Source organism: Pipistrellus hanaki (genome assembly GCF_964339955.1).
Source record: "Pipistrellus hanaki genome assembly, chromosome: 4".
Taxonomy (NCBI): domain Eukaryota; kingdom Metazoa; phylum Chordata; class Mammalia; order Chiroptera; family Vespertilionidae; genus Pipistrellus; species Pipistrellus hanaki.
In genome coordinates, this window is record NC_140506.1 from 59,283,560 (window position 1) to 59,308,651 (window position 25,092).

General features: G+C 36.7%; 1 protein-coding gene across 3 annotated transcripts in view; it reads left to right on the forward strand.

Moving 5' to 3' along the window:
* The window catches only part of YTHDC2 (YTH N6-methyladenosine RNA binding protein C2), a 69,893-nt gene that overhangs the window by 3,455 nt on the left and 41,346 nt on the right, over positions 1 to 25,092 (forward strand). For all 3 annotated transcript variants that reach the window (XM_084881058.1, XM_084881057.1, XM_084881056.1), the window contains exons 3-10: positions 1,656 to 1,852; positions 3,520 to 3,719; positions 8,758 to 8,924; positions 10,767 to 10,869; positions 11,715 to 11,871; positions 15,171 to 15,278; positions 18,305 to 18,453; positions 21,997 to 22,132. In XM_084881058.1, coding sequence (XP_084737184.1) covers positions 1,656 to 1,852; positions 3,520 to 3,719; positions 8,758 to 8,924; positions 10,767 to 10,869; positions 11,715 to 11,871; positions 15,171 to 15,278; positions 18,305 to 18,453; positions 21,997 to 22,132 — 1,217 coding nt within the window. The remainder of the gene's footprint in view (positions 1 to 1,655; positions 1,853 to 3,519; positions 3,720 to 8,757; positions 8,925 to 10,766; positions 10,870 to 11,714; positions 11,872 to 15,170; positions 15,279 to 18,304; positions 18,454 to 21,996; positions 22,133 to 25,092) is intronic.

Consider the following 25,092-nt stretch of genomic DNA (forward strand, 5'->3'; position numbering starts at 1 on the left):
GCATTAACAAATGATAACACATTTAATCAAATATTTGGAGTAAAATTAAAAAAAAATGATATTTTTGTCCTCACTATAATTATAATAATAGGTTTTATTTATTTAGTGCTTACTCTAACAGATATTGCCCTTTACATGCATTATCTTATTTAATTGTATACATAGTCCTTTAAGGCAGGTACTATTATTATTATTATTATTATTGTTATTACTAGTGGCTTGGTTCATGAAATTCGTGCACATTAAAAGGGAATTAATTAGAGGAAATATTTTAATATTGCTATTTGCCCTTTCTCTATAATAGAAGTGTCAGAATGAAAGAAAATTAGTAAAATGTATATGAAAATCTTCCTCCTTGTCAGAGTCTGGGGTGCGCCATGGGACCCAGAGTCAAGTCCTCGCTTTCCCGTGCCCATCTTGAAATTGCGCAAGACCCAGACCTGGCCACCCTCACCCCCGTCATGCCCTGCTGGGCAGGGTGGTGGTGGTGGTGGTGGTGGTGCAGCCTCAGGTCCCCTGGCACACGCCGGGTGGGGGACGTGGCCTGAGGTCCCTGGCCCGGGATGGAGTTAGGGCCTAAGGTCCACCCTCAAGCCTTGCCGGGTGGGCGAGGGGCACAGCCTCAGGTCCCCCATCCTGGCCCAGCACCATGCAGCCTCAGGTCCCCACTGATTGCTCATTATGGCTCGTTACAGGAATCCTGCCTCCACTGTGGGCGCAACCATCTTGTGTATGGAACCCAGCCTTCACTCTGCGTGCCACCATTTGTGATGGCATGAGGGTCAATTTGCATATAACCTCTTTATTATGTAGGATTATGTTAGGTTCAGAGCTATTAAATAATATACTTATAGTCCCACAGTTCGAAAGTGATAGAGCTGGAATTCAAAACCTTGTCAATGAGTTACTTACTAGTACTACTTTGAACTATATTATAGAAATATATATTATTAAATCATTCAAAAACATTTGAAAATTCCCTGAGTGTTTAACATGGACAGTCCTAGACCAGTTGCAGAAACAAATATACCTACATCAAGTAATTCGAGAACATTTATAAATCAGCATTGCTTTATATATGAAGGCTAGTATCAGAAGCTTTGAAAAAATGTTTTCCCCAGTATGCATTTGAAAATTCTTATCAATAATGTTGACTTATGCTTTTTTGGGGGGTCCAGCCACTAGGGCTCTTAGGTCTTCATGAAAGTGTGAAATTGCCAGCATGCTGTGGAGACATTCAGTGGGATCTGTTAGTCTGGACAGTGAACCATAACTTCTTTATTATTACTTTTAGATTTTGTTCAGATTGTTGTCGTCCTCCCCTCCCCCCAATATGCTTCCCAGCATGCATGAGTTGTTGTCTTACTCCATGAAGTCCGCTAGGACAAACTAACACTTGTGAGTAAGTAAGCCATTTACTTACTGATTTAAAATTGGATTTGCAGTATTTTGAAATTTTAATTAAAAGCGGTCTTGTGGTCACTTTAGCACCTCAGCCCTCTTTAATTGGGTTTTTGGAATTTTCAGCATCTTTTCCCAAATCATTTTTATTTTTTTTCAGTGTTTTGTTTGAGATGTGTTTTCTAGGTAAGCATACATCATATGTGAACAAATTGACTATATAAAGTAAATAAATGATTTTTATTAATATTCAGAAAGGGAGCAAATAGATACCTAACTGTGAAGAAGAAAGATGGATCAGAAACAGCTCATGCAATGATGACCTGTAATTTGACTCATAATACAAAACATGCTGTTAGGAGCTTAATTCAGAGATTTCCAGTCACCAATAAAGAGCGTACTGAACTTCTGCCTAAAACAGAAAGAGGAAATGTGTTTGCAGTTGAAGCTGGTATGTATTTTCTGGGGAGCTTCTATGTTTATCCTATTATTTGATGACTGTTCTTTTTCCATTTTAAACTTATTTTTAAAAACTTAGAAGAAGTAAGATTTCTTAATGTGAATAGCTTATTGAAATGATTAAAACTTATAAAAATTTTGGAATGAAATGCAGTGTTAAGGCATGTCATGAAGTTAGACAAGTTTTCTTAAGTGTCATGGTAATAGCTATCATTTATTGAGCATTTACTCTGTGCTAGGCAATATTAAACTCTCTATATAGGGCCTCATAGAAATTATTGCAAGGTAGGAATTTCCCCTATCTCATAGGTGAATAAGCTGGGGTTCAGAGGAGTTAGTAATTTGTTCAAGGCCATTCAATCAGCCAATAAACTGCAGAGCTGGGATTTGACTACAACGTCTAGACTTCCCTATATTATGCTGCTGTAACATGCTAATAACTGAGATTTGGAATTGAGTTTTAGCTTCTGGTAAGAGACAGGACAGAATGTTCAGTACATTAATTTGTTGAAAGGTAGATAATATATTTAGGTTATAAAATTAAGTTGTAATTTCACTGTTTAAAAAATAACTTCCCTAATGAGAAAATTATTTATTACCTGAAGTGACAGTATATGCATAATTTTCAGTCTATTGGAGTAGGTTTGCAGAATCCAGAAAACACATGGTACTAGATATCAAGGAATTTAAGTTTAAATACATACATGCAAAATATTTTTAATTGTGTGAAGAATGTAAATACATCATGGTGGGTGGTAAGGAGCGAGGGCCTTGGACTGCGAGAGGGATGTATGACTGCCAGCTTAGGCCTGATCCCTAGGGGTCGGGCATAAGCTGGCAGGTGGATATCCCCTAGGGGTCCCAGACTGTGCGAGGGCGCAGGCCAGGCTGCGGGACTTCTCCCCCGCAGTGCACAGATCACATGCACCGGGCCTCTAGTTTACGCGTATTATTCTATTTGGTCACATAATCTTACATGTTTAATTTAAACATATAGAGTATTTTTTTCATGACATGTTTTCACATTGTACTTGGTAAATATAATGCACATTGTTTCCTACTATAATATTTCCTAATTTTCTGTGTCATTGATAGAAATAAGCCTGAAAATCATTTTAAAATATCAAATCATGCTTTATTATTAATGGTTATTGAATGATTGATTTTTGTTTATTTGTAATCATTATGCACCAAAAATACTTTTGAGAAATTTGTTTTCTAAATAATACTGAAATTTGTAACATACTCTCTTAAGAATAATAAGTATAGGAGTACACACTTGAGGCCTTGCTTGCAAACTTTATGTAGGCTGAGTAGAGAAGAAACACTTGAATGAAATTATATTAGAAATTACTTATTTTGGCCGAAACCGGTTTGGCTCAATGGATAGAGCGTCGGCTTGGGGACTGAAGGGTCCCGGGTTCGATTCCGGTCAAGGGCATGTATCTTGGTTGTGGGCATATCCCCAGTGGGGGGTGTGCAAGAGGCAGCTGATCGATGACTCTCTCTCATCGATGTTTCTAACTCTCTATCTCTCTCCCTTCCTCTCTGTACAAAATCAATAAAATATATATATATAAAAAAAGAAATTACTTATTTTGTTTTTAACACATTTTTTAATGTTGATTATAAATTTATTTTTTTAATTTATTTTCAAAGAAAACCGGGAAATGAGCAAGACAAGTGGACGACTCAACAATGGCATACCTCAGATTCCAGTGAAAAGAGGAGAATCCGAATTTGATTCTTTCAGGCAGTCTTTGCCAGTGTTTGAGAAACAAGAAGAAATTGTTAAAATAATTAAAGAAAATAAAGTAGTTTTGATTGTAGGAGAAACTGGGTCTGGAAAGACTACACAGGTTTGTTTCCTTGTTTTTAGCAGAAAGAATATTTTATTTCATGTGACAATTTTATACAGTAAACCCTTGATTTTTCAGACCTTTATTTGACAGTCCTTGGATTTAACAGACAAAATTTCCAGTCCATGTTATATATGAAAATTAACACCCTTTTAATTTAAAAATGCTTTTAAATAAGATTTGCTTATAATTAACAGGTTATTTTTTTGTTATTAATTACTGTTATTTTTAACAAATTTTAACAGGCCATTGTTGGAAAAACTGTAGTAATTTCACTGACATAAATAAATATTACATGTCTACAACCATAGTGTACGTATTTAAGTCCAAGAATTTCTGCTGGTAAACAGTGTTTGGCAAATGATTAGCTTGTGATCAGACTGCATCGCAGGCAGTAACTGGTTCTGTTGTTGTGTAGTGTAACTTTCTGCAGTAGTTTTAATGTGTGCTGGCCTACGTTTGGATGTGCGCTAAACAATCCCCCATCCATGTGCATTTATTTACTCTCAGTGATGGTGAATGCGTGTATTTACTAGACCTACTCAGTATAAATTTAAAATTACTGTAATACATATAGAAACTTTTCTATGAAGTTAAACTTTTCATACATGTTTAATTTTAATTACACAGACATGTCTACATAAATAAAAACAGGTAAATAATTTGTCTATTTAAAAAAATATACATTTTACTGATTTTTTTACAGAGAGGAAGGGAGAGGGAGAGAGTCAGAAACATCGATGAGAGAGAAACACTGATCAACTGCCTCCTGCACACCTCCCACTGGGGATGTGCCTGCAACCAGGGTACATGCCCTTGACTGGAATCAAACCTGGGATCTTTCGGTCCGCAGGCTGATGCTCTATCCACTGTGCCAAACCGGTTAGGGCTAATTCGTTGATTTTTTAACATACACATTCAGAAAGCCTACTTTATTACATAAGAGACTTTCCACTTTAATGGACATCCCCTTGCCTGAATTGGTCCATTATATCAAGGTTTTACTGTATTAAATTTATACTATGTGTATTTAAACAGGCAAAGAAACTTCTGGTTACTTTAATGGTTATTTTAGAAATAAGTTGTTATTGGGAGTACATTTAAAACTTTGTAGAAAGGAAATATTTTCAAGTATTTATTTTTAAACTAGTACATTGCACCTTTATTTAAATGAAAGTGAGGATATGATTTGGCAGCAATAGAAAGAATGTGGATTTTGACTTTCAGTTCAAATTCTACCTTCCTCATTTATTGGGAGTAAACTTTAGGCTGTAAGCAAGAATTTTCATTTGTAAAATGGAACTAATAATAGGTACTATTCAAAGTAAAATTTAGAGAGATATATAAAGTGCCTAATACAGTGATTTTATAAGTAGCAGCTAAATTAAAAGCAATGTTAATAACATGCTAATATAAAATTGACTGTAGAATAAAATTAATATGACAAGTTTAACTTGGATGTTCAGAATCAAAATACTTTATTATCATGAAGTTTCAATCATGGTGAGAGTTTGGAAGTAAGAGTGGTAAAATTATAGGACCTTTTCTTGGTTATGTTCTCTAACATGTTAGGATGTTAAAATAGTGAAATTACTTTGTTTATGATAGAGATTCAGATAGGATAGCTAATATAATTTTATATTCTTTTCTTTTATGGACAAATATATTTATTTTGACAATTGCTTAAGATTTCTTATGGTTATGTTGGTTGGTTTAAAAAACATTCCAGGAATGCAAGGTAGTAGGAGAGGCTGACTATAAACTTTACAAACTATTTATTGGTAAGATTTAACTGTTTTCACATAAGTGTAACTCTTTATCCTTAAAACTTGACACTGTAAAACCAAATAATTGAAAACATAATGAAATTCTTATCTGAAGATAAATATAAGATTTTTCTTCAGCATGAATTTTTTTATGATTAAGTGAAATTCCATGGAGTCTAATCTGTCCAGATGTCTTAGATTGTTATGATTGTTTTAGTATTACTATAAGTTTTGCCAGTGAGTGTTATTTGTAGTGTTTTTAATTTTATGAATAGAGATTGTGAAGACTGGTAAATATAATGAATATATTTTTATTAAAATTCTTTGAATGTCCTTGCTAATAATATTTGTACATTGGAATTATATATGCCTATTTTCACAACTTGGTATATCATTTTACTAGCTATGAAAGGATACTTGAGAAATTAATTTGGAATTAAATATGCCCTTTGTTAATCTGATAGATTTAAACCTGAGACATAGTTGTATCTTGTTTGGGGAATTAAAATAAAATTATTAATATTTCTGGTCTATGAAATATAAATATAACTGAATTTAAAGTTAATATCATTAGCTAGTTTCATCTTGCTTTAGTAGCATTAGGAAGTTAAGTATCTTTTGAATTTTCATGTTAATTATTCATGATTATTATGTAAAATTCAAACACTGAAAAATATTACATAGAAAGTGAAAGATTCCTAATTTTCTTGCCATACTCTGTCCTTGTGTTTTTGTCAGAAATTTGGAATGTATATTTCTCTGTTGTGTTTTTTTGTGTGTATGTGTATGTGTATGTGTATGTGTATGTGTATTTGTATGTGTGTTTTGTTCTATCTATACTAATAATAGAAGAATAGGCAAATTGTCCAGGATGCTGTCATAATAACAGTAACGACTGAACAGCAGGCTGTCTGGGGTGACCAGGCCGGCAGGAGAGTTAGCGAGGGGTGACCAAACGATGAACAGCCGGCTGCATGGGGCGACTAGGTCAGCAGGGGGACTCGTGAGGGGTGACCAAACTACTGAACAGCAGGATGCGTGGGGGTGACCAAGCCAGCAGGAGGAGCAGTTTGGGGCGACCAGGCCTGTAGGAGGGCAGTAAGGAGAGACCAGACCGGCAGGGGCGGAGGCAGTTAGGGGAAACCAGGCCAGCAAGGGAGGCAGTAAGGGGTGATCAGGCTGGCAGGCAAAGGCGGTTAGGGGTGATCAAACTGGCAGGGGGGCAATTAGGGGTGATCAGGCAGGCAGGCAGGTAAGCAGTTAGGAGCCAGCGGTCCTGGGTTGTTAGAGGGATGTTCAAATGCCAGTTTGTCGGACATCCCTGAAGGAGACCCAGGGAGAGGGTGCAGGCTGGGTTGTAGGGGTCCGTCCCCCGTCCGGGCCCCTGCCCCCTCCCCATTTTTAAAAAAATAATTATTTTATCTTAATATCTTTTTATTTATAGTTTCAAAATCCACCTGGAATTTTTCTCATATCAAGGAGAAATCTTACTTTTTCCCTCATGTTAATATCTAGTTCCAATATAATTTTTAATTATATATTTTTTCCCTTAAGATACCACTTTTGATCAAATATTAAGTTTCTATAGTCCATGGGCTAATTTCTAGAAAATTTTTTTAAAAAATATATTTTATTGATTTTTTTACAGAGAGGAGGAGAGAGCGATAGAGAGCTAGAAACGTCGATGAGAGAGAAACATCGACCAGCTACCTCTTGCACACCCCCTACCGGGGATGTGCCCGCAACCAATGTACATGCCCTTGACTGGAATCCAACCTGGGACCTTTCAGTCCGCAGACCGACGCTCTACCACTGAGCCAAACCGGTTTTGGCTAATTTCTAGAATTTTTGTTTTGTATATTTAGTTGTGTTTTTGCACTAAGATCTCACCTTTTGCTTTTTGTAGCTTTATAGTATGTAGAACAATATTCCTCTTCATTATATTTTCTTTTAAAATGTTTCTTAGCTTGTGTACATGCATGCTTCTGGGTAAAGTAGTCGAGTTTAAGAAAATCCCAGAGGCTAAGATGTGTATGAAAAGATGCTCTCACTCAGAGTTAAAGAAATGAAATCTGAACAATTTTATTTTTCAACTATCAGTTTGGCATAAATTTAAAAATGATCGATATACAATGTTTCCATAGGTGTTGGGAAAACAGCATCTTCTGCTTTATTGATAGGAGTATACATTGTTTTAGAGGGAAATTTATAGTTTTTCTGTTCAAAAATATAGTTTTATATTCTCAGACTATAAAAGTATGTGAAGATAGACATTCAGTGCAGCATTGGTAATAGCAAGTAACAACATCAATAATAACAAATCCAAAAAACTGGAAATTACTTACATGAAGTTAAATTATAGCACATCCATAGGATAGGATATACAGTTATTAAAGTGGATTAGGTAATATATATGTTAAGTGAAATCTACAAATTACAAAATTGTGTAAGTAATCAATTTATATGAATAAAAACCAACTTAGATAACACAAATATTCTAAATTGTGTAAACATTTTTTTCCCTGAAAGAGTTCATAAGAAACTTAATGGTAATTATTTATTTATTTTTTTTTGCAGAGGACTATTGGTAGTGGAAGGGGTAGGAAAACTTACTTTTACTTTTGATTATTTCTGGCTTGCTTGAATTTAATTATAGAAAAGTGTCTGCAATCCTAGTATTAAGCTTTTCACTATTAAATACCCCAGTGGAATTTTGATTGTTGTTTCATTGACTTTATAGAATAATTTAAGAGAATTGACATTTTTGTAATATTGATTATTCACCTATAGGAATATATTATTTATTTATATATTCAGATCTTTTATGCTTTTCATTAGTGTTTTAGTAGTCTTTGCATAAACATTAGCTATTTCTTTTTTTATATAGTTGATTATTATAATGTAGATTCATGAATATTTATTTTATATATGGTTTATAATTAATTAGCTTAAATTTTTTTACTCAACTCTTCTAGATTTGGCCATTAAGTACTCCTTCCACTTGGTTCCTGTGTCCTTTTGGCATGACTCCACATCACTTTTTACCACTTCCTTACTTCCTGGCATTGCAAGATGTTTCAAGTTGATCTTGAACAAGATCTTTTTAAATCACATTTTTAGTTGATTATTAGCAATTACATGAAAGTTGTTGATTTTATGATTATTTTATATTTGGAAATGTTACAGAATTTTTTTAATTTTAATAGTGTTTTAGTGGATTTTCTGGGTATATAATTATGTCATTTTATAGCACTTTAAAACTTGTATTTCAGATTCCTCAGTTCCTATTAGATGATTGCTTTAAAAATGGTATTCCTTGCCGAATATTTTGTACTCAACCAAGACGATTAGCAGCTATTGCTGTGGCTGAAAGAGTTGCTGCAGAGAGAAGAGAAAGGATTGGCCAAACAATTGGGTATCAGATACGATTAGAAAGCAGGTAAAGAATTCTTCACTAGCTTATTTCTTATCATTCTTAGAAGAGATAAATTTCTGTGCTTCACTGAATATGAAGAATGTGTTAGTTGAAAAATTAGATGATTTTTCAAGTAGTAATACTTCTATGATAGATCATTAAGGTTATGTCTAAACTTAGTAAGATTTTTAATAAATAGTTGAGAAAGGATTTGGGCCATAGATACATTTCCAAATTTCATAGTTTTATGATCAAGTACAAGTTATTTCACCTCTTTGAATCTCAGTTTTCTCATCTGTAAAATGGGACTAATAAAGGCATTTAGAGTACGTTTATGTGAAATTTATAGTAAGTACTCAATAAATGTTAGTGACTGAATTGAATATTGTTAATATTAGGAGTACTTTCTTTATCAATAGCACTATTTCTGTGCTTTCATAGTTTGGATTTGGTGGTTTAAAAAGCTGATCCCTTTTATGATATGCTTTTGTCCTCAAGCAAAAAGTATAGAGTGGCTCCAAAAAAACTTATGCACACACTGTGAATGATTATAAAGTCAATGTTTATACAGTTTATTTTCAAAAGATTGGTATTTCTATGCCCTCATTTCGTAGATTGTTGCTAGTTTTGTACCATAAACTTTACCTTTATGAATCTCCAGTAAAAAAGTCTAGGCCACTTTAGGGTAAACTTTCTTTGCTCAAAACTTAGTCTGGCTTTACTCATTATCACAAACTAGTTAAACCTGGAAAAGAGTGAAAATTAAGTAGTTATCAGCTGTCAAGTGTTTATACATTTTTGGGGGACATTCTATATTTAAGGTCTTTTAAAAAATCTGTTTATGGCTTTTTAACAAAATAACCATACTGTCTAATAAAGAGGGAATATGCTAATTGACCATCACACCCTCAAAGATGGCAGCGCCCACAGCCACAAAATCGCAGCGCCCAGTTTCCTCAGCCCCGCTGGGGCAGCAGGCATGTGGCAAGGCCAGGCCCACTCCCAGGTGAATCTGGCTGCTCTGTGAGCCTGCCTCTGGAGTCCCCCAGTCCCCCAACCCCCTAGCTGCCCAGGGCCCGCCTCAGGTGCAGGCAAGCCTCCAATGGCCGCTGCCCAGCTGATGCCCAAGGCACAGGCAAGCCTCGGATGGTGGCTTCCCAGCCACCCAGGAATAGCCCAAGGCACAGGCAAGCCTCAGATGGCAAGCTGCTCAGCTGCCCAGGGCTTCCCAAGACTCAGGTAACCAGGGCCTGCCGAGGCTTGCGCTGCCGGCAGTGGTAGCAGCAGAGTTGTAATGGGGGTGTTGCCTTTCCCTGATGACCGCATTGCCTCCAGCCCCTGAGGGCTCCCGGATTGTGAGAGGTGGCAGGCCATGCTGAGTGACCCGCCCCCCCTCCAGTGCATGAATTTTCATGCACCTGGACTCTTGTTTAATTAAAGGCTGTTAGTAATAAAAATTTTGTGAGGTTGTCAGGCATAAAATAAATATTTCACATAAGTTTGCTGATAAATCACAGGATTATATTTTTTACTTTAAAAATATTTTTATTCATTTCAAAGAAGAAGTGAGAGGGAAAGAGGGATAGAAATAATCACTGATGAGAGAGAATCATTGATCAGCTGCCTCCTACATGCCCCCTCCTGGTGATCAAGCCTGCATCCTGGGCATGTGCCTGACTGGGAATCAAACTATGACCTCTTGGTTCATAGGTCGACACTCAACCACTGAGCCACACCAGTCGGACTATATGAGTTACTTAAAGTAACATTTGTTAAAGTACATATGAGACTAGCATTTAATGTGATCATGTTTTAATTACATATAATGCTTGTAATTGTGCATGTTATTTTGATTTTTTTATAAAGGGTTTCTCCAAAGACTCTTCTGACATTTTGCACTAATGGGGTATTGCTTCGAACATTGATGGCAGGAGACAGTACATTGTCAGCTGTGACACATGTTATTGTGGTAAGAATATTGCTGAATTTACCATAAATTTTCATAAAATTTAAATACATAATTACATTTTTAGAATAGGCTATAAGTGAGAACCGATTTGTTTTTGTTTGAACAGGCTATTATAATCAAATTATATTTTATATAATTATTAGAAGTACATATTTTATATTTAAGCTATTCTTATCAGATTTTATGAGAAAATAAAATAAGTAGTTTTTTAAAAAGTGCTTTTTTATGTCTGAAAACGATACATGCATGCATTTACTTAGAGCTTTCTAGAATAGTGAACGTTTTCTTTTCACTGTACGTATGCTTAATCATCTGGTTCCTCTTTTTTTTTTATCAGCCTTAGGGCATACTTTACAGTCATTTAACTTCATGGTGAAGCTGCTAAATTAACTAGCTGCTAATGAAGATAGTAGATGAATTATCACCCTTCTAAAGAGTTATAAGCTGTTATCCTGTTTGTATAAAAACAAGTAGATTGAATTTTATAAACTTGTAATAAGTAGCTTTTGTAAACTTATTAGTTCTGTGTATTCAAACCAATGGATGCACCTGATCCCTGATGCTAACAGATTTTGTATATTATATTAAAAGAACATTAAATCAGACTATACTAATTCAGAGTTTATTTTAGATTGTGTGGTTTTATATTCTGTGAAAAACAACAACCTATATCAGGTTGTTAATATCTATTTCTGAATTGTCCATAATACAAAATTTTCACTAATACCGATTGGCCTTGTCTAAGTCAATTTGAATTAGTGTAAGACCTAGCAGTTCCATAATTGTAAAGACTTAGTCATCTATAATTTTTAACTATTCCATGGTTTTATTTTTGTTTACTGCAGGATGAAGTACATGAAAGAGATCGATTTAGTGATTTTTTACTTACAAAATTAAGAGATTTGTTGCAAAAGCATCCAACTTTGAAACTAATTCTTTCTAGTGCTGCTTTGGATGTAAATCTCTTTATAAGATATTTTGGAAGTTGTCCAGTGATACATAGTAAGTTAAATTATAAGGTTTCTTTTAGCATTTTTACAAAAGAATGCTTTTTGGCATGATTATATTTATTGTAATCAGAATTGGGAAATGTTCTGAAGTAAAAATATCCATTTCTGTTTCCTTTGAGATATGCTTAATTGTTGCTAAATTATTTATCCTTTTCCATATACAACTCTTTGCTATTGTGTTGTGAGGCCAATTCTTTAATATTAAAAGGAAATAGTCTTTATTTTGGCCCTGTATTCCTCTTTAAATTCTGTCCTATAGCTTCCCCTTTATTGCTAGACTCCTTGAAAGAGTAGACTACATTCCCTTGTTTACTTCTCATGTACTTCTGAACATGCTGTCACTTAACTTTTATTCTTGTCCTTTAATCAAGGACAAGGATAAAAAATTATTAAATTTATCCTCAATGATATGGTGCAAACATATATAGGAAAAACTTCACAATTGCTCCTGTCCTCTTGTTATTCTATGTTCTCCTTTCCTGAGATTAATTGATGTTAAAGCTTAGTGTATATCCTTTTTTCACCTTGTCCAGGCTCATATGACATATGCAAATACACATATATATTGAGTTTACAGAATTTGGTTTTACAGAACTGAGCACATACATTATTTTGCAATTTGCTTTATTCATATGACAGTACATAGTGAATAGTTCTTCAGATCAGCAGTCTTGGATGTAGTTCATTATTTTAAGCAGCTGTTTTAATATTTTATAATATGAATGTACAATGATTTATTTAACTATTTATTTTTTGATATTCAGATTAGTTTTAGATTCTCCCTTTCATAAACAATGTTGTAATAAACATATAATACTTATATGTATGTCCTTATATACTGGTGTCCTTATTTCTAAGAATAGGTTCCTGAAAATGTACTTGTTGAGTAAAAAAATTTATTTTTAATTTTAACAGATTTTTCAATTTTAATTTCTTAGAAGTATGAAATTATTTACATTTCTGTAGTGTATAGGGCTGTTTATTTATATATTCTATGCAGTATTGTTTTTGACACTAATTTAATTGCCAAGCCTATGGTTCATATTTTACACAAAAATCTTAAATTTTCTTTAGTATTTTTCATGGTTGCCCCCACCTTTTTTTGGTGTGTGTGTGTGTGTGTGTGTGTGTGAAATGCTCAGATCCCATAATTTATTTGACAAAGCTGCCTTCTGAGACTTAATTACATCACAGTTTGCACTTTCTTTTGTGGTCTCCTTTGTAGGTTTATTTATTTGCATGGTGCTTAAATGTTGGTATTATGATTATCCCCTTTATTTATTTTCTTTTCCTTCTACACCTTCACTTCCTCTTTTCCCTTTGTTTTTCCTCTTCTTTTCTGCTCTCTGCTACACTCTGAGGTACTGGGGATGCACAGTTAGTGTCCCTAGAAGTTCTCGGTGCCCTTCTGCTTTTTAATTTTTATTTACTTATTTAAATTAGTTAAAAAATTTTTTATTGACTTCAGAGAGGAAGGAAGAGGGAGAGAGAGAAAGAAACATCAGTGATGAGAGGGAATCATTGATCGGCTGCCTCTTGCAAGCCCCCCACTGGGGATTGGTCATGCAATCTGGGGCTCCTGTGCCCTTAGCCGGAATCGAACTTGGGACTCTTCAATGTGCGGGCCGATGCTCTGTCCACCAAGTCAAACTGGCTAGGGCTACTTAGTTTTTTAGACTGATGACTCCTGAATATTTATTTCCAACAGACTCTTTTCCCCAATTCAGACTGTTCCCTAGAGCTTTGGTCTTAGATATAAACAGTTTACTTCGAATATGACCCAAACTGAATACTTAATAGTTCTACAAAAATCTTTTATTATGTTGCTTGTTTTGATTAATCCTACCATTGACCTTGTTAACTAAGTCACAAACCTGTATATTTTCCTTCTCAATATTCTTGGATGATAAAGCACATGAAATACATGCATCTGCTAATTGAAATCTAATTTTGGCACCTCACAATTGACATTTCTAAAACTAAATTCTAACTTGTACCAGCTAATTAACCTGTGCCTTTTTTAGTTTTCTTTGTTACATCAAAGAATAATCTCATCATCTATCCAGTTTTGTAAGCCAGAAATCTAAGACCTATGATTGACTTTTCCCTATCATTTCTCCATATCCAATCGAATGATGAATTCTGTATGTTTTACTTTCTGTCTCTAAAGTTTCTTTTTTTCATTTTTACTATCACCAACCTCATTCAAGTTGTTTTCTTTTTTTTATCTGAACTATTGAAATAACTTTTATACTTTTTAAAAAAATATATTTTTATTGATTTTGTACAGAGAAGAAGGGAGAGAGATAGAGTTAGAAACATCGATGAGAGAGAGTCATCGATCAGCTGCCGCTTGCACACCCCCTACTGGGGATATGCCCACAACCAAGGTACATGCCCTTGACCGGAATCGAACCCGGGACCTTTCAGTTCCCAAGCCGATGCTCTATCCATTGAGCCAAACCGGTTTCAGCTGGAATAACTTTTACCTGCCCTGTTCTTTCCACTCTGCTCTCCTTTAAATCCATTCTCCATGGTGCAGTCAGAACGATCTTTTCTGAATTGGAATTCGATGACTTTGAACATTCCCCTGAGCTTAAAACTTTGAATGACCATTACTTTAAGATAAATACCCTTAATAAGACTTATCTATTTCTCTTGCCTCATCTTGAACTACAATCCTCTCAACACTCCCTCTCCTACTATGTTCCAGTTATCTTGAAACTAGTTGGGTCTTTTCATATCATTTCCCACAGTGGGCTCTTTGTATATGCTATATTTCCCCACATAGCTTAGTTATTTTGTTTACCCCTTCTCTTGGTCTTCATTTTCTTTGTGAGGAAGATTTTCTTAACACAGTTAGACCCCCACCCCCATATTACTGGTAGATATTGTCATGACATCTTGTATTTCTCTTTGATAACACTTATCACAACTCTATTTTAAAATTTATATTCTGGATTATTGGACTAATGTCTGTCTCTGCTAGCTTGCAAGCTTCAAGAGATCAGGAGGTAGCTCTGTTTCTGCTTACCATTTGTATTCCTGGTGCCTAGCATGATGGCAAACACATGATAAGTAGAGGGTAAACATTGCAAAAAACAAGCATATGAACAGTTTTCTAAAATAAACATCACAGTTATATTTAAAGGGCAATATCATGAGACTCACTTGACCTATGGAATTGCATTTGGATTTTACACTCAATGTTTGTTAACTTGAGAACCTCATGGTTTTGTGTGAATTATCTCTGAGATGCAATAACTACTTTTAAAAACTTATGTTGTTTAGTACAGGGAAGACCATTTGAAGTAAAGGAAATGTTTCTAGAAGATATTTTAAGAACTACTGGATATACAAATAAAGAAATGTTAAAATATAAAAAGGAAAAACAGCGAGGTAAGCTTTTTTATTTTTTTATCCCCCCCCCCCCCCCCCCCATTGATTTTTAGAGTGGAAGGGAGGGAGGGGGGAAGGCAAGATGAGAGAAGGAGGAAGGGAGAGGGAGAGGGAGAGGGAGAGAAAGAGAGAGAGAGGGGGAGAGAGAGAGAGAGAGAGAGAGAGGAGAGAGAGAGAGAGAGAGAGAGAGAGAGAGAGAGAGAGAGATATCAACATGAGAGACATATGATTGGTTGCCTCCAGCATGTGCCCCGACTGGGACGAGGATCAAACCTGCAACCCTTGTACATGCCCTTGACCAGGAATCGAACCTGAGAATCTTTGGTGCTCAGGCCAGTGCTCTTAACTACTGAGCAAACACTGGCCAGGGTGGGAGGTTAGTTTTTTATCAAACTCATACAAATAGGAAATTACTATTCCTATTGACCTTTTAGAATACTCCAGTATTATACTATGGAAGTACAAGGACAATTGGGAGTGTCTTGTATATAATTGTGTAATATTATATTATTGTAGAATACTGTCCCAAATATACCTTTTACAATATGGTTCATGTCCAGAAGTTATAATCTATAGTGAGGAATTGAAAGTGGATGCCATATGGTGAATACAACAGAAAAGGGGTGGGGGGTGGGGAGAGGTAGGAGAGGGTAAAAGGGGGATAAATGGTGATGGGAAAAGACTTTATTTGGGATGGTGAATACACAATACAGTATACAGATAATGTATTATAGAATTGTACACCTGAAACCTATATAATTTTATTAACCAATGCCAGCCCAATAAATTTAATTTTTAAAAACTTAATTAAAAAGAAAGAGATTTAAACAAAGGAAGAAAGAAAGAAAGAAAGAAAAGAAAAAGGGAATACCAGAATTGAGAAGGTTGTGTGCATCTTTATCAAAGATTTGAATAAAGAAATGTTCAACTACTGCCCTGGCTGGTGTGGCTTGGTTGGCTTGACATTCCATGCACTGAAAGGTTGCAGGTTGTCAGATTGATATCCAGCCAGAATGCGTGCCAGGGTTGCTGGCTAGATCCCCTGTAGGGACATGCAGGAGGCAGCCAGTTGATGTTTTACTCTCACATTAATGTTTCCCTGTCTGTCCCTCCATTTCTCTCTTTCTAAAAATAAATCAAGATATTTTAAGGAAAAGATTTAACCACTGTTTGAAGGGGGAGAAAAGTATGATATGCCACAGCATATCTCAGGACAAGAATAGGGAGCGGGTGGGAGGGAACTCATCTTTGATACACATGTCAAGTTTTTCAAATCTTGATATTGTTATGAATTGCTTCTATTCCTGGATTTTAGCATTATTTGCCTATTAATACATTTCTTATGGCATATCTCAGATTTTGAATTAGGATTAGCCTCTTATTTACCTTCAACTACATTATTGATGATGGAAGATTTGAATTAAAGCTTTGATTCTGTTGTTTTGTCTGTATGATCTTGGATAAATAACTCTGGATTTTCCACTTAATAAAGCTGTTAGTAATACTTATTTCACATCGTAGGGCTAAATCACTAATGTGTAAATTATAAAATCTAGATCTTGAAACTTTTGAACATGAAAGTTGTATAGAACTTATATCTCAAACAACTAGCATGGTGGCAGAAGTTCAGTAAATTGTTTTCTACAAAGCACTATATGAATACCAGTCATTGATTTAAACAGTATTTATTGTATGGCTAAAATACTGTTCTTTGAATTATGGTTATAGAAGTAAACATTTTACTAATAGATAAGGTTTTAAGCAGTTTCATGTGTCCTTATGATTCTGCATAATACATTTCATTAAATGTTAATTAATATTTAAAAATTATTTATGTAAAAGGCTAATATACTAAGTGTTGGACTGACCAGTTACTATGACGCACACTGATCACCAGGGGGCAGATGCTCAATGCAGGAGCTGCTGTGAGAAATGGCACTGCGGCTCTGGCGCCCACAAAGCAACACTTGGCTTCCCCCAAGTGAGACATAGGCCCTGCCACCACCAAATCGCAGCTGTCACTGCCAAGACTCCATGGCGCAAAATGTGGCCCACAGCCCCGCCCAGCCCGGAAGCAGTTGCTGTGGGCATGGGATAATGAAGTCACATAGCAAAGCCTGGCTTCCTCTCCCTAGAGATGTCTGGCCTCCTTGCAGCTTCTTCAGTCCAGGAACACGACTTGCTTTATAGCCAAGTGCAAATATTTTACACTGTAACCAAATGTCTAAGAAGCATTTTCCCATGCCTCATCTCATTTGATGAGGTGAGGTAGATAGGAGACTTGGTGGAATCCTATTTTCTCTTCACTAGCTGGAAAACGAAGATTTAGAAAGGTTAGAAGCTTGACCCAACTGAAAAGAAGTAAGAAATGGTGGACCTTGAAAATGACTTCAGGTTTTCTTACTGCACAGAATATAGTCAAACACTGCTGCAGTGAAATATTTTACCCTTTGTTCTCCCTGCATGATCTACAATAATTATCTGCATTGTATTGGTATTTACTGCTGTGTTGCTAACCATTACCTAAAAGAGAAGTTGGGGTGCTTCATTGGGCTGGGAAAAGTTTAGCTACATGAGAAAGCAGGTCTAATTAAGCAAGTTTATTATATAAAAGGCTACGTTGACTTGCATGTGCAATACAAAGCTCTTGCTGGCGCCAATCGTACACGTGTTTCAATCTGTCATTGTTGATCGTGAATTTGGTTGAGACTTCTATTATAAAGGGTGAAGAGTGATATTAAAATATTCTAATGAATTTCTCTTAAATGTGCACAAATTTGTGTACCAGGCCACTAGTATTTAATAAAGGAAGTAGGCTCTTGTCTTCCTGACATCTGGCTGTGTAAAGATGTTAATGTTTTTGCTCAGGTTTTTCATGTTACTTTAACTGAAAATATGAGTGTAATTTATTTTAAATAAGGCCAACTTTAAAGTATTTTCAGATTCATTATAGTTCTAAAACAAAGGAAAATATTTCACAAAGCAAATAATTTATTCATAAAATCTTTTTTTTATAATTAATTTAGAAGAAAAACAACAAACCACACTTACAGAATGGTATTCAGCTCAAGAGAATACTGTCAAACCTGAATCTCAGAGGCAAAGAACAATTCCAAATGTGACTGAAGAGTATGATTTATTGGATGATGGTGGTGATGCTGTTTTCAGTCAGTTGGTAAGACCTAATTGGTTTCATACTGAGACTTTAAGTAAAAATTTTATAGTTTAAAGAACGTCGTAGGAGTTCATAATATTTTTATGCATTTTTAGTATTATATATGCCTCCTTTCCCCTCAATTAACCCCCCCAGCCACTCCCATGCCCACAGCCCCAACTGCCCCAGTGTCCGTGTCCATTGGTCATGCCAGTATGCACGCATATAAGTCCTTTGGTTGATCTCCCACCCCATTCCCTCCCCTGCCTTCTCTCTCAGGCTGCACAGTCTGTTCAGTGTTTCTTTGCTTCTGGATCTATTTTTGTTCTTCAGTTTTTGTTGTTCATTATAACTCACATATGAGTGAGATCATGTGATATTTATCTTTCTCCAACTGGCTTATTTTTTTCTTTTTTAAAAAAAATATATTTTATTGATTTTTTGCAGAGAGGAAGAGAGAGAGGGATAGAGAGTTAGAAACATCGATGAGAGAGAATCATCGATCAGCTGCATCTTGTACACCCCCTACTGGGCATGTGCCCGCAACCAAGGTACATGCCCTTGCCCGGAATCGAACCCGGGACCTTTCAGTCTGCAGGCCGACGCTCTATCCATTGAGCCAAACCCGTCCCGGCCTCCAACTGGCTTATTTCGCTTAGTATAATTCTCTTCAGGTCCATCCATGCTGTTGCAAATGGTAAAAGTTCCTTTTTTATAGCAGGGTAGTATTTCATTGTATAGATGTACCACAGTTTTTTAATCCACTCATTTGCTGATGGGCACTTCAAAATATCAGACTTATGTTGTAGCAATTTCTTTACTAATACAAGCTCCTAGGGCAATGGAAACTAAGGAGAAAATAAACAAATGGGACTACATTAATATAAAAAGCTGCATAGCAGAAGAAACCATTAACAAAACAGTAAGAAAGCTCACTGCATGGGAGAACATATTTGCCAGTGCTATCTCAGATAAGGGTTTAATCTCCAAAATTTACAGGGAATTTATACAGCTTAACAAAAGGAAGATAATCCAATCAAAAAATGGGCAAAGAATCTAAATAGACACTTTTTGAAAGAGGACAAACAGAAGGCTGAGAGACATATGAAAACATGCTCAAAGTTACTAATCATCTGAGAGATGCAAATCAAAACACCAATGAGGTACCATTTCACACTTGTCAGAATGGCTATCATCAACAAATCAAAAACAACAAGTGCTGGAGAGGATGTGGAGTAAAAGGAACTCTTATGCACTGCTGGTGGGAATGCAGACTGGTGTAGCCACTGTGGAAGACAGTATGGAGTTTCCTCAAAAAATTAAAAAATGGAACTCCCATTTGACCCACTTCAGGGAATATATCCCAAGAAACCAGAAACAACAATCAGAAAGGACATATGCGCCCCTATGTTCATAGCAGCACAATTTATGCATTGTTTTTTGTTTGTTTGTTTGTTTGTTTTTTTAAATTACTGTTTCTTTTGTATTTTATTTTATTTTATTTATTTATTTACTTATTTATTTATTTACTTATTATATATTTTATTGATTTTTCACAGAGAGGAAGAGAGAAGGATAGAGAGTTAGAAACATCGATGAGAGAGAATCATCGATCAGCTGCCTCCTGCGCACCCCCTACTGGGGATGTGCCCGCAACCAAGGTACATGCCCTTGACCGGAATCGAACCCGCGACCTTTCAGTCCGCAGGCCGACGCTCTATCCACTGAGCCAAACTGGTCCCGGCCAATTTATGCATTGTTAAAGTGTGATTTTTTAGTTTATTTTAGGCTTCAACACATTTTTCAGAATGACTTTCTAACACTTTCTTTTTGTAAATAATGCAAAATCTTTTACTGTTTCATTTTAACTTTAAATTATTTCAATATTTTCTCTAAATATTTTGAAGTATATAATTTTGTAGATATTATGCATATGCATTATTATTACTTGCTATTTTGTCATCTCAAACGTTTAAGCGCCTATTAGCTAAATAATATAATACATGCTAACTTAGGAGAAAATTGAGGACAGATAGTTGGTCATAGAGCAAATAATCAATACTGTTATTGTTTCTATCACCAATCAGCTTTGAGACTGTATAAAGTCAATTGCCTAATATAGATAAAACCAAGTTCTCTTATTTTTACAAGTGAATATTTTGTAGAAGCCCTGCCTGGTCATCCATAACTCTTCATCCCATTCCCAAGTGGTGCTTCTCCTTCACTGGGTTCCATGAAGTCTGAAAACCTGAACTAGCTGATTTCCAAGGACCCTTCTGGTCTTTGACTCTGGTTTGGAATTCTTTAAAAGACATTGATGATAATGCAGAATATAGCTGGGAGTATGCACTTTCTATAAAAGGAATTTAATTTACTGTTTTGAGAAGGTATATAATGCATATATGCTGCAGTTTTTTGCCATTATTTAGAGTTATTATATATATATATATATATATATATATATATATACGTTATTTTATTGATTTTGTACAGAGAGGAAGGGAGACAGAGAGTTCGAAACATTTATGAGAGAGAGTCATCGATCAGCTGCCTTTTGCACCCCCCCCACTGGGGATATGCCCGCAACTAAGGTACATGCCCTTGACCGAAATCGAACCCGGGACCCTTCAGTCCCCAAGCCGACGCTCTATCCATTGAGCCAAACCGGTTTCGGCAGAGTTATAATGTATCTAAATGAACTCCACATGAGTTTTGAAATGCTTTTAAAGAATGTTTAAAATTGTTTTTTAATATAGGAAGCATTCATTTGGTTCAATGAATAGCATTTTGATTATTCTTAAGACTGGGTTAGACATTAGCATCACCTAAGGAACTTTTAAAGCCCTTTCATCACAGATTCTAATGTACTTGCTCTGGGGTGGAACCTGGATCAGTATTGAAAAGCTCCATGTGATGGTCCCTCTGGTGTACAGGTGGGAGAGAGAACCACTGGTATACATTTTGCAACATCCTCTCAGAAGCATATTTAGTTAATATTTTGTCCGGGTCATACTACTTTGTTGACAAACATTCTTATTCTCAGATGAAAAATGAATGTAAGAACATATAGTAATGTAAGTGATATGTTTATGATGAGATGAGAAACTTAAGTAAAATTCTATGCTATAGTATTATGTGGTTACCTACCGGGCGTATAAGACGACCCCCTAATTTTACAGTTAAAACACAGGTTTAGGCCTATATTCGCTGTATAAGACTACCCCCCACTTCCGAGGCAACACCAGTTCTTTTTTTAATAGACCGCCTCTCTGACTCTGGCCAATCTGAGCCAGATTAAAAGCCTGCTCAGATTGGCCAGAGTCAGAGAGGCGGTCTATTAAAAAAAGAACTGGTGTTGCCTCGGAAGTGGGGGGTAGTCTTATACAGCGAATATAGGCCTAAACCTGTGTTTTAACTGTAAAATTAGGGGGTCGTCTTATACGCCGGAAAAATACTAGTAGTTTATGTGATCATTATGGTCATCTCATGTTCTTTGCAAGCAAAGATTAAGCTGTTAGGTAATTTATAACCTTTGCTTTTTTTTTTTTTTTTTTTTTTGTAAAGACAGAAAAAGATGTGAATTGCCTTGAACCATGGTTAATAAAGGAAATGGATGCTTGTCTTTCTGATATATGGCTGAATAAAGATGTTGAGGCCTTTGCTCAGATTTTTCACCTTATTTTAACGGAAAATGTTAGTGGTAAGTGTAATTTATTTTAATTTATTACTCAGAATTATGCTGAAAATTTAATCCAAAATGTATGTACTATAATTTTTATTCGCATCCAATAATTTATTCTTTTGTAGTACTTATTTGAAATGCACCTATCAGGATCTTCTTATTAGCATAGTACACTAAATAAATGTTGTGTTAAATCAGTATTCTTAACCTAATTATATTAGAATAGTTTAATGGGATCTGTGAGTGTATGCCAATTATGTACATGCAAAAGTATTTTTATGTTTATGTATTGTACACATACATTCCCACTCCCAGGGGAATGGCTTGGATTTTTAAAACATTTGTGATTTTAAAAGGAGAAGAAAAAAAAGTTAACTTTGCTCTAAATTTTTAAGTAAATGAATGGAGAATTTTAATATATCTTTAGTTATATGAGCTCAAATTCTAATTCACATGTACATGTTGTATGTCATGTGACATGTTTTCACTAGTGAGTTATCGTGATGTTGTTAGTTGATGATAGTGGATATTGGCAATCAGAGATGAGCTTTAGAACCTTGAAGGCTTCTTAGCAAAAGGTAGAATAAAATATCATAAAAAGTCAGTACTGGAAAGGATTTAGATGTTCTTTCACCCAAACTTCTCAGCATTATCCTATATAATAAAAGGTAATATGCAAATTGTCCCCTCCGGAGTTCTATTGACTGGGAGTTTGACTGTTTACTGTGATGTGCCTGTCCACCAAGGGGTGGTGCGGACCAAAGGAGCCCCAGCCAGCAGTGGGCAGCCGGGGGAAGAAAGGCCCCGGATGGCCCTGATCACCGGCCAGACTGAGGGACCCTATTTGTGCACGTATTTGGTGAACTGGGCTGCTGGTTATTATAATAATTACCAGAGGCCTAGTGCATGAAATTTGTGCACTTGGGGTGGGGGGGAATCCCTCACCCTGGCCTGTGCTCTCTTGCAGTTTGGGAGTCCTTGGGGGATGTCTGGCTGACAGTTTAGGCCCACCCAGCTGTCAGTCGGACATCCTTAGTGCTGCTGCGGAGGTGGGAGAGACTCCCACCACCACCGCTGCTTCTTGCCAGTCTTGAGCACACTGACCACTAGGGGGCAGCTCCTGCATTGAGCGTCTGCCCATTGTGCATCATAGCAACTGGCCATTTCTCTGTTCGGTCAGTTTGCATATTAGCCTTTTATTATATAGGACTGGAAGGCTTGGTGCATGAAAATTCATGCACTGCGGGGAAGTCCCTCAGCCCGCCTGCGCCCTCTTACAGTCTGGGAGTCCTCAGGATATGTTCTACTGATAGCTTAGGGGGAGCGGGCCTAAGCCTCAGTCTGGCCTCCCTCTGTGGGAGGCAACCAGATAGGCCCATCAGGGGATAGAGCCAGCCCCACCCCACTGCTCCTCCGATGCCGCTGGTCGCTGCCTCCCCCCATCGCCATTCCCTCCCTCTGCCCGCTGGCATGCGCCTTGCCTGGCTTGGTGCCACCTGCTCGCCGGTTCTCTCTCTCCCCCCCCCCCCCCCCCAACTGGTCATTCCACCATTCGGTCAATTTGCATGTGAAATTGCACAGCCCTGCCTACCTGCCTGCCTCCCCGCCTTAACACCCTAACCTCTATACCCAGAGCTCGAGTGTGCCTGGTCCTGCCCCTGACCCCTCTGGCCTTCTCTGGCTGCTTCAAGCCCCGCCCTTGGTCCCATGAGTTGCCATGGGCTGGTCTTGCCTCTTCCTGGTGCCTCCCTGCTTCCACCCCATCTCTGGAGCAACGTGGTCGCTTTGCCCCATCATTGCACAGGAGGAGAACGTGGAAGCCTTGTGCCTGCTGCAGAGTTTCGAGCGCTACTTCTTGGCGGCACATGAGCTGCACTCCTTCCCCTGGAAGGTGGGTGGTGGGGTGCTCTGAGTGTGAGCAGTGGATGGTAAAGGACTGGTGAGGGGGCCCTATGGGCTCTCACCCTTGCCCTCCCTGCCATGGGATGGTCCTGCCTTCTCCTGGCGCCTCCCTGCTTTTGCCTCATCTCTGGAGCAAGATGGCAGCTCTGCCCTGCCTCGCTTGCAGCCTTCTGCTGATCTGTTGTTACAGCATGAGGGCATCACGACCATTTGCATATTAGCCTTTTATTATATAGAATTATTGATCACTTCCTTCCTGAAACATTTTTTTTTTACATTAACTTCTGATATTCCATACTTGATTTTCCTTCTTCTTATCTCCCTGGATGGAATTACTTGGTTTTCTTGGTAGCTTTATTCTTTTTTTGGACCTATAAATAAGAAATGTCCCAGGCCTCAGTCCTTTGACCTTCCTTATGCTTACCATGGATCTCATTTAATCATAGCTTTATGTATTTATTTAAAATTACTTGTAATTTTATGTCTCCAGTCTTGACCTCCCTCTCTCTCCAATATATCTGATCACTTGACATCTCTAGTTGGATGTCTATCTGATAAAACTGAATTTGCCCCAAACAACTTTTGATTTCTTCTCAATTTGCTCTTTCCTTAGTGTTTCCTAAGTATACATAACCAATTGTAAATCTTTTTGAAAATCCAAGTGCCTGGCCATCTGAGACCATCTGAATTTGAACATAGAGTACTATCATTCATTTACTAGTAGTTGCTAAGTCAACAAAACATAAAATCATCCTTGACTTTATTCTCATACCCCACATACAATCCATTAAAAAATCTTGTTAGTTTTACTTTCTAAATAAATCCAAATCTGACTACATTGCACTTCCCCTCTGCTGCCATCCTAGTATAAGCCAACATTTCTCTCCTGGACTATAGCAGTAGCATATTAACTGCTTCTATTGTTATTTTAGACTCTTCTTCAGAGAACAATCAGATTGATCCTTTCAAAAAGGAAATTAGATCATGCTGCTTCCCTGTTCTCTTACTTTTCCATGGCTGTCAATTACACTTTGAATAAAAATCAAAGACCCTTCCCTGATTTGATCTTTGGTTGC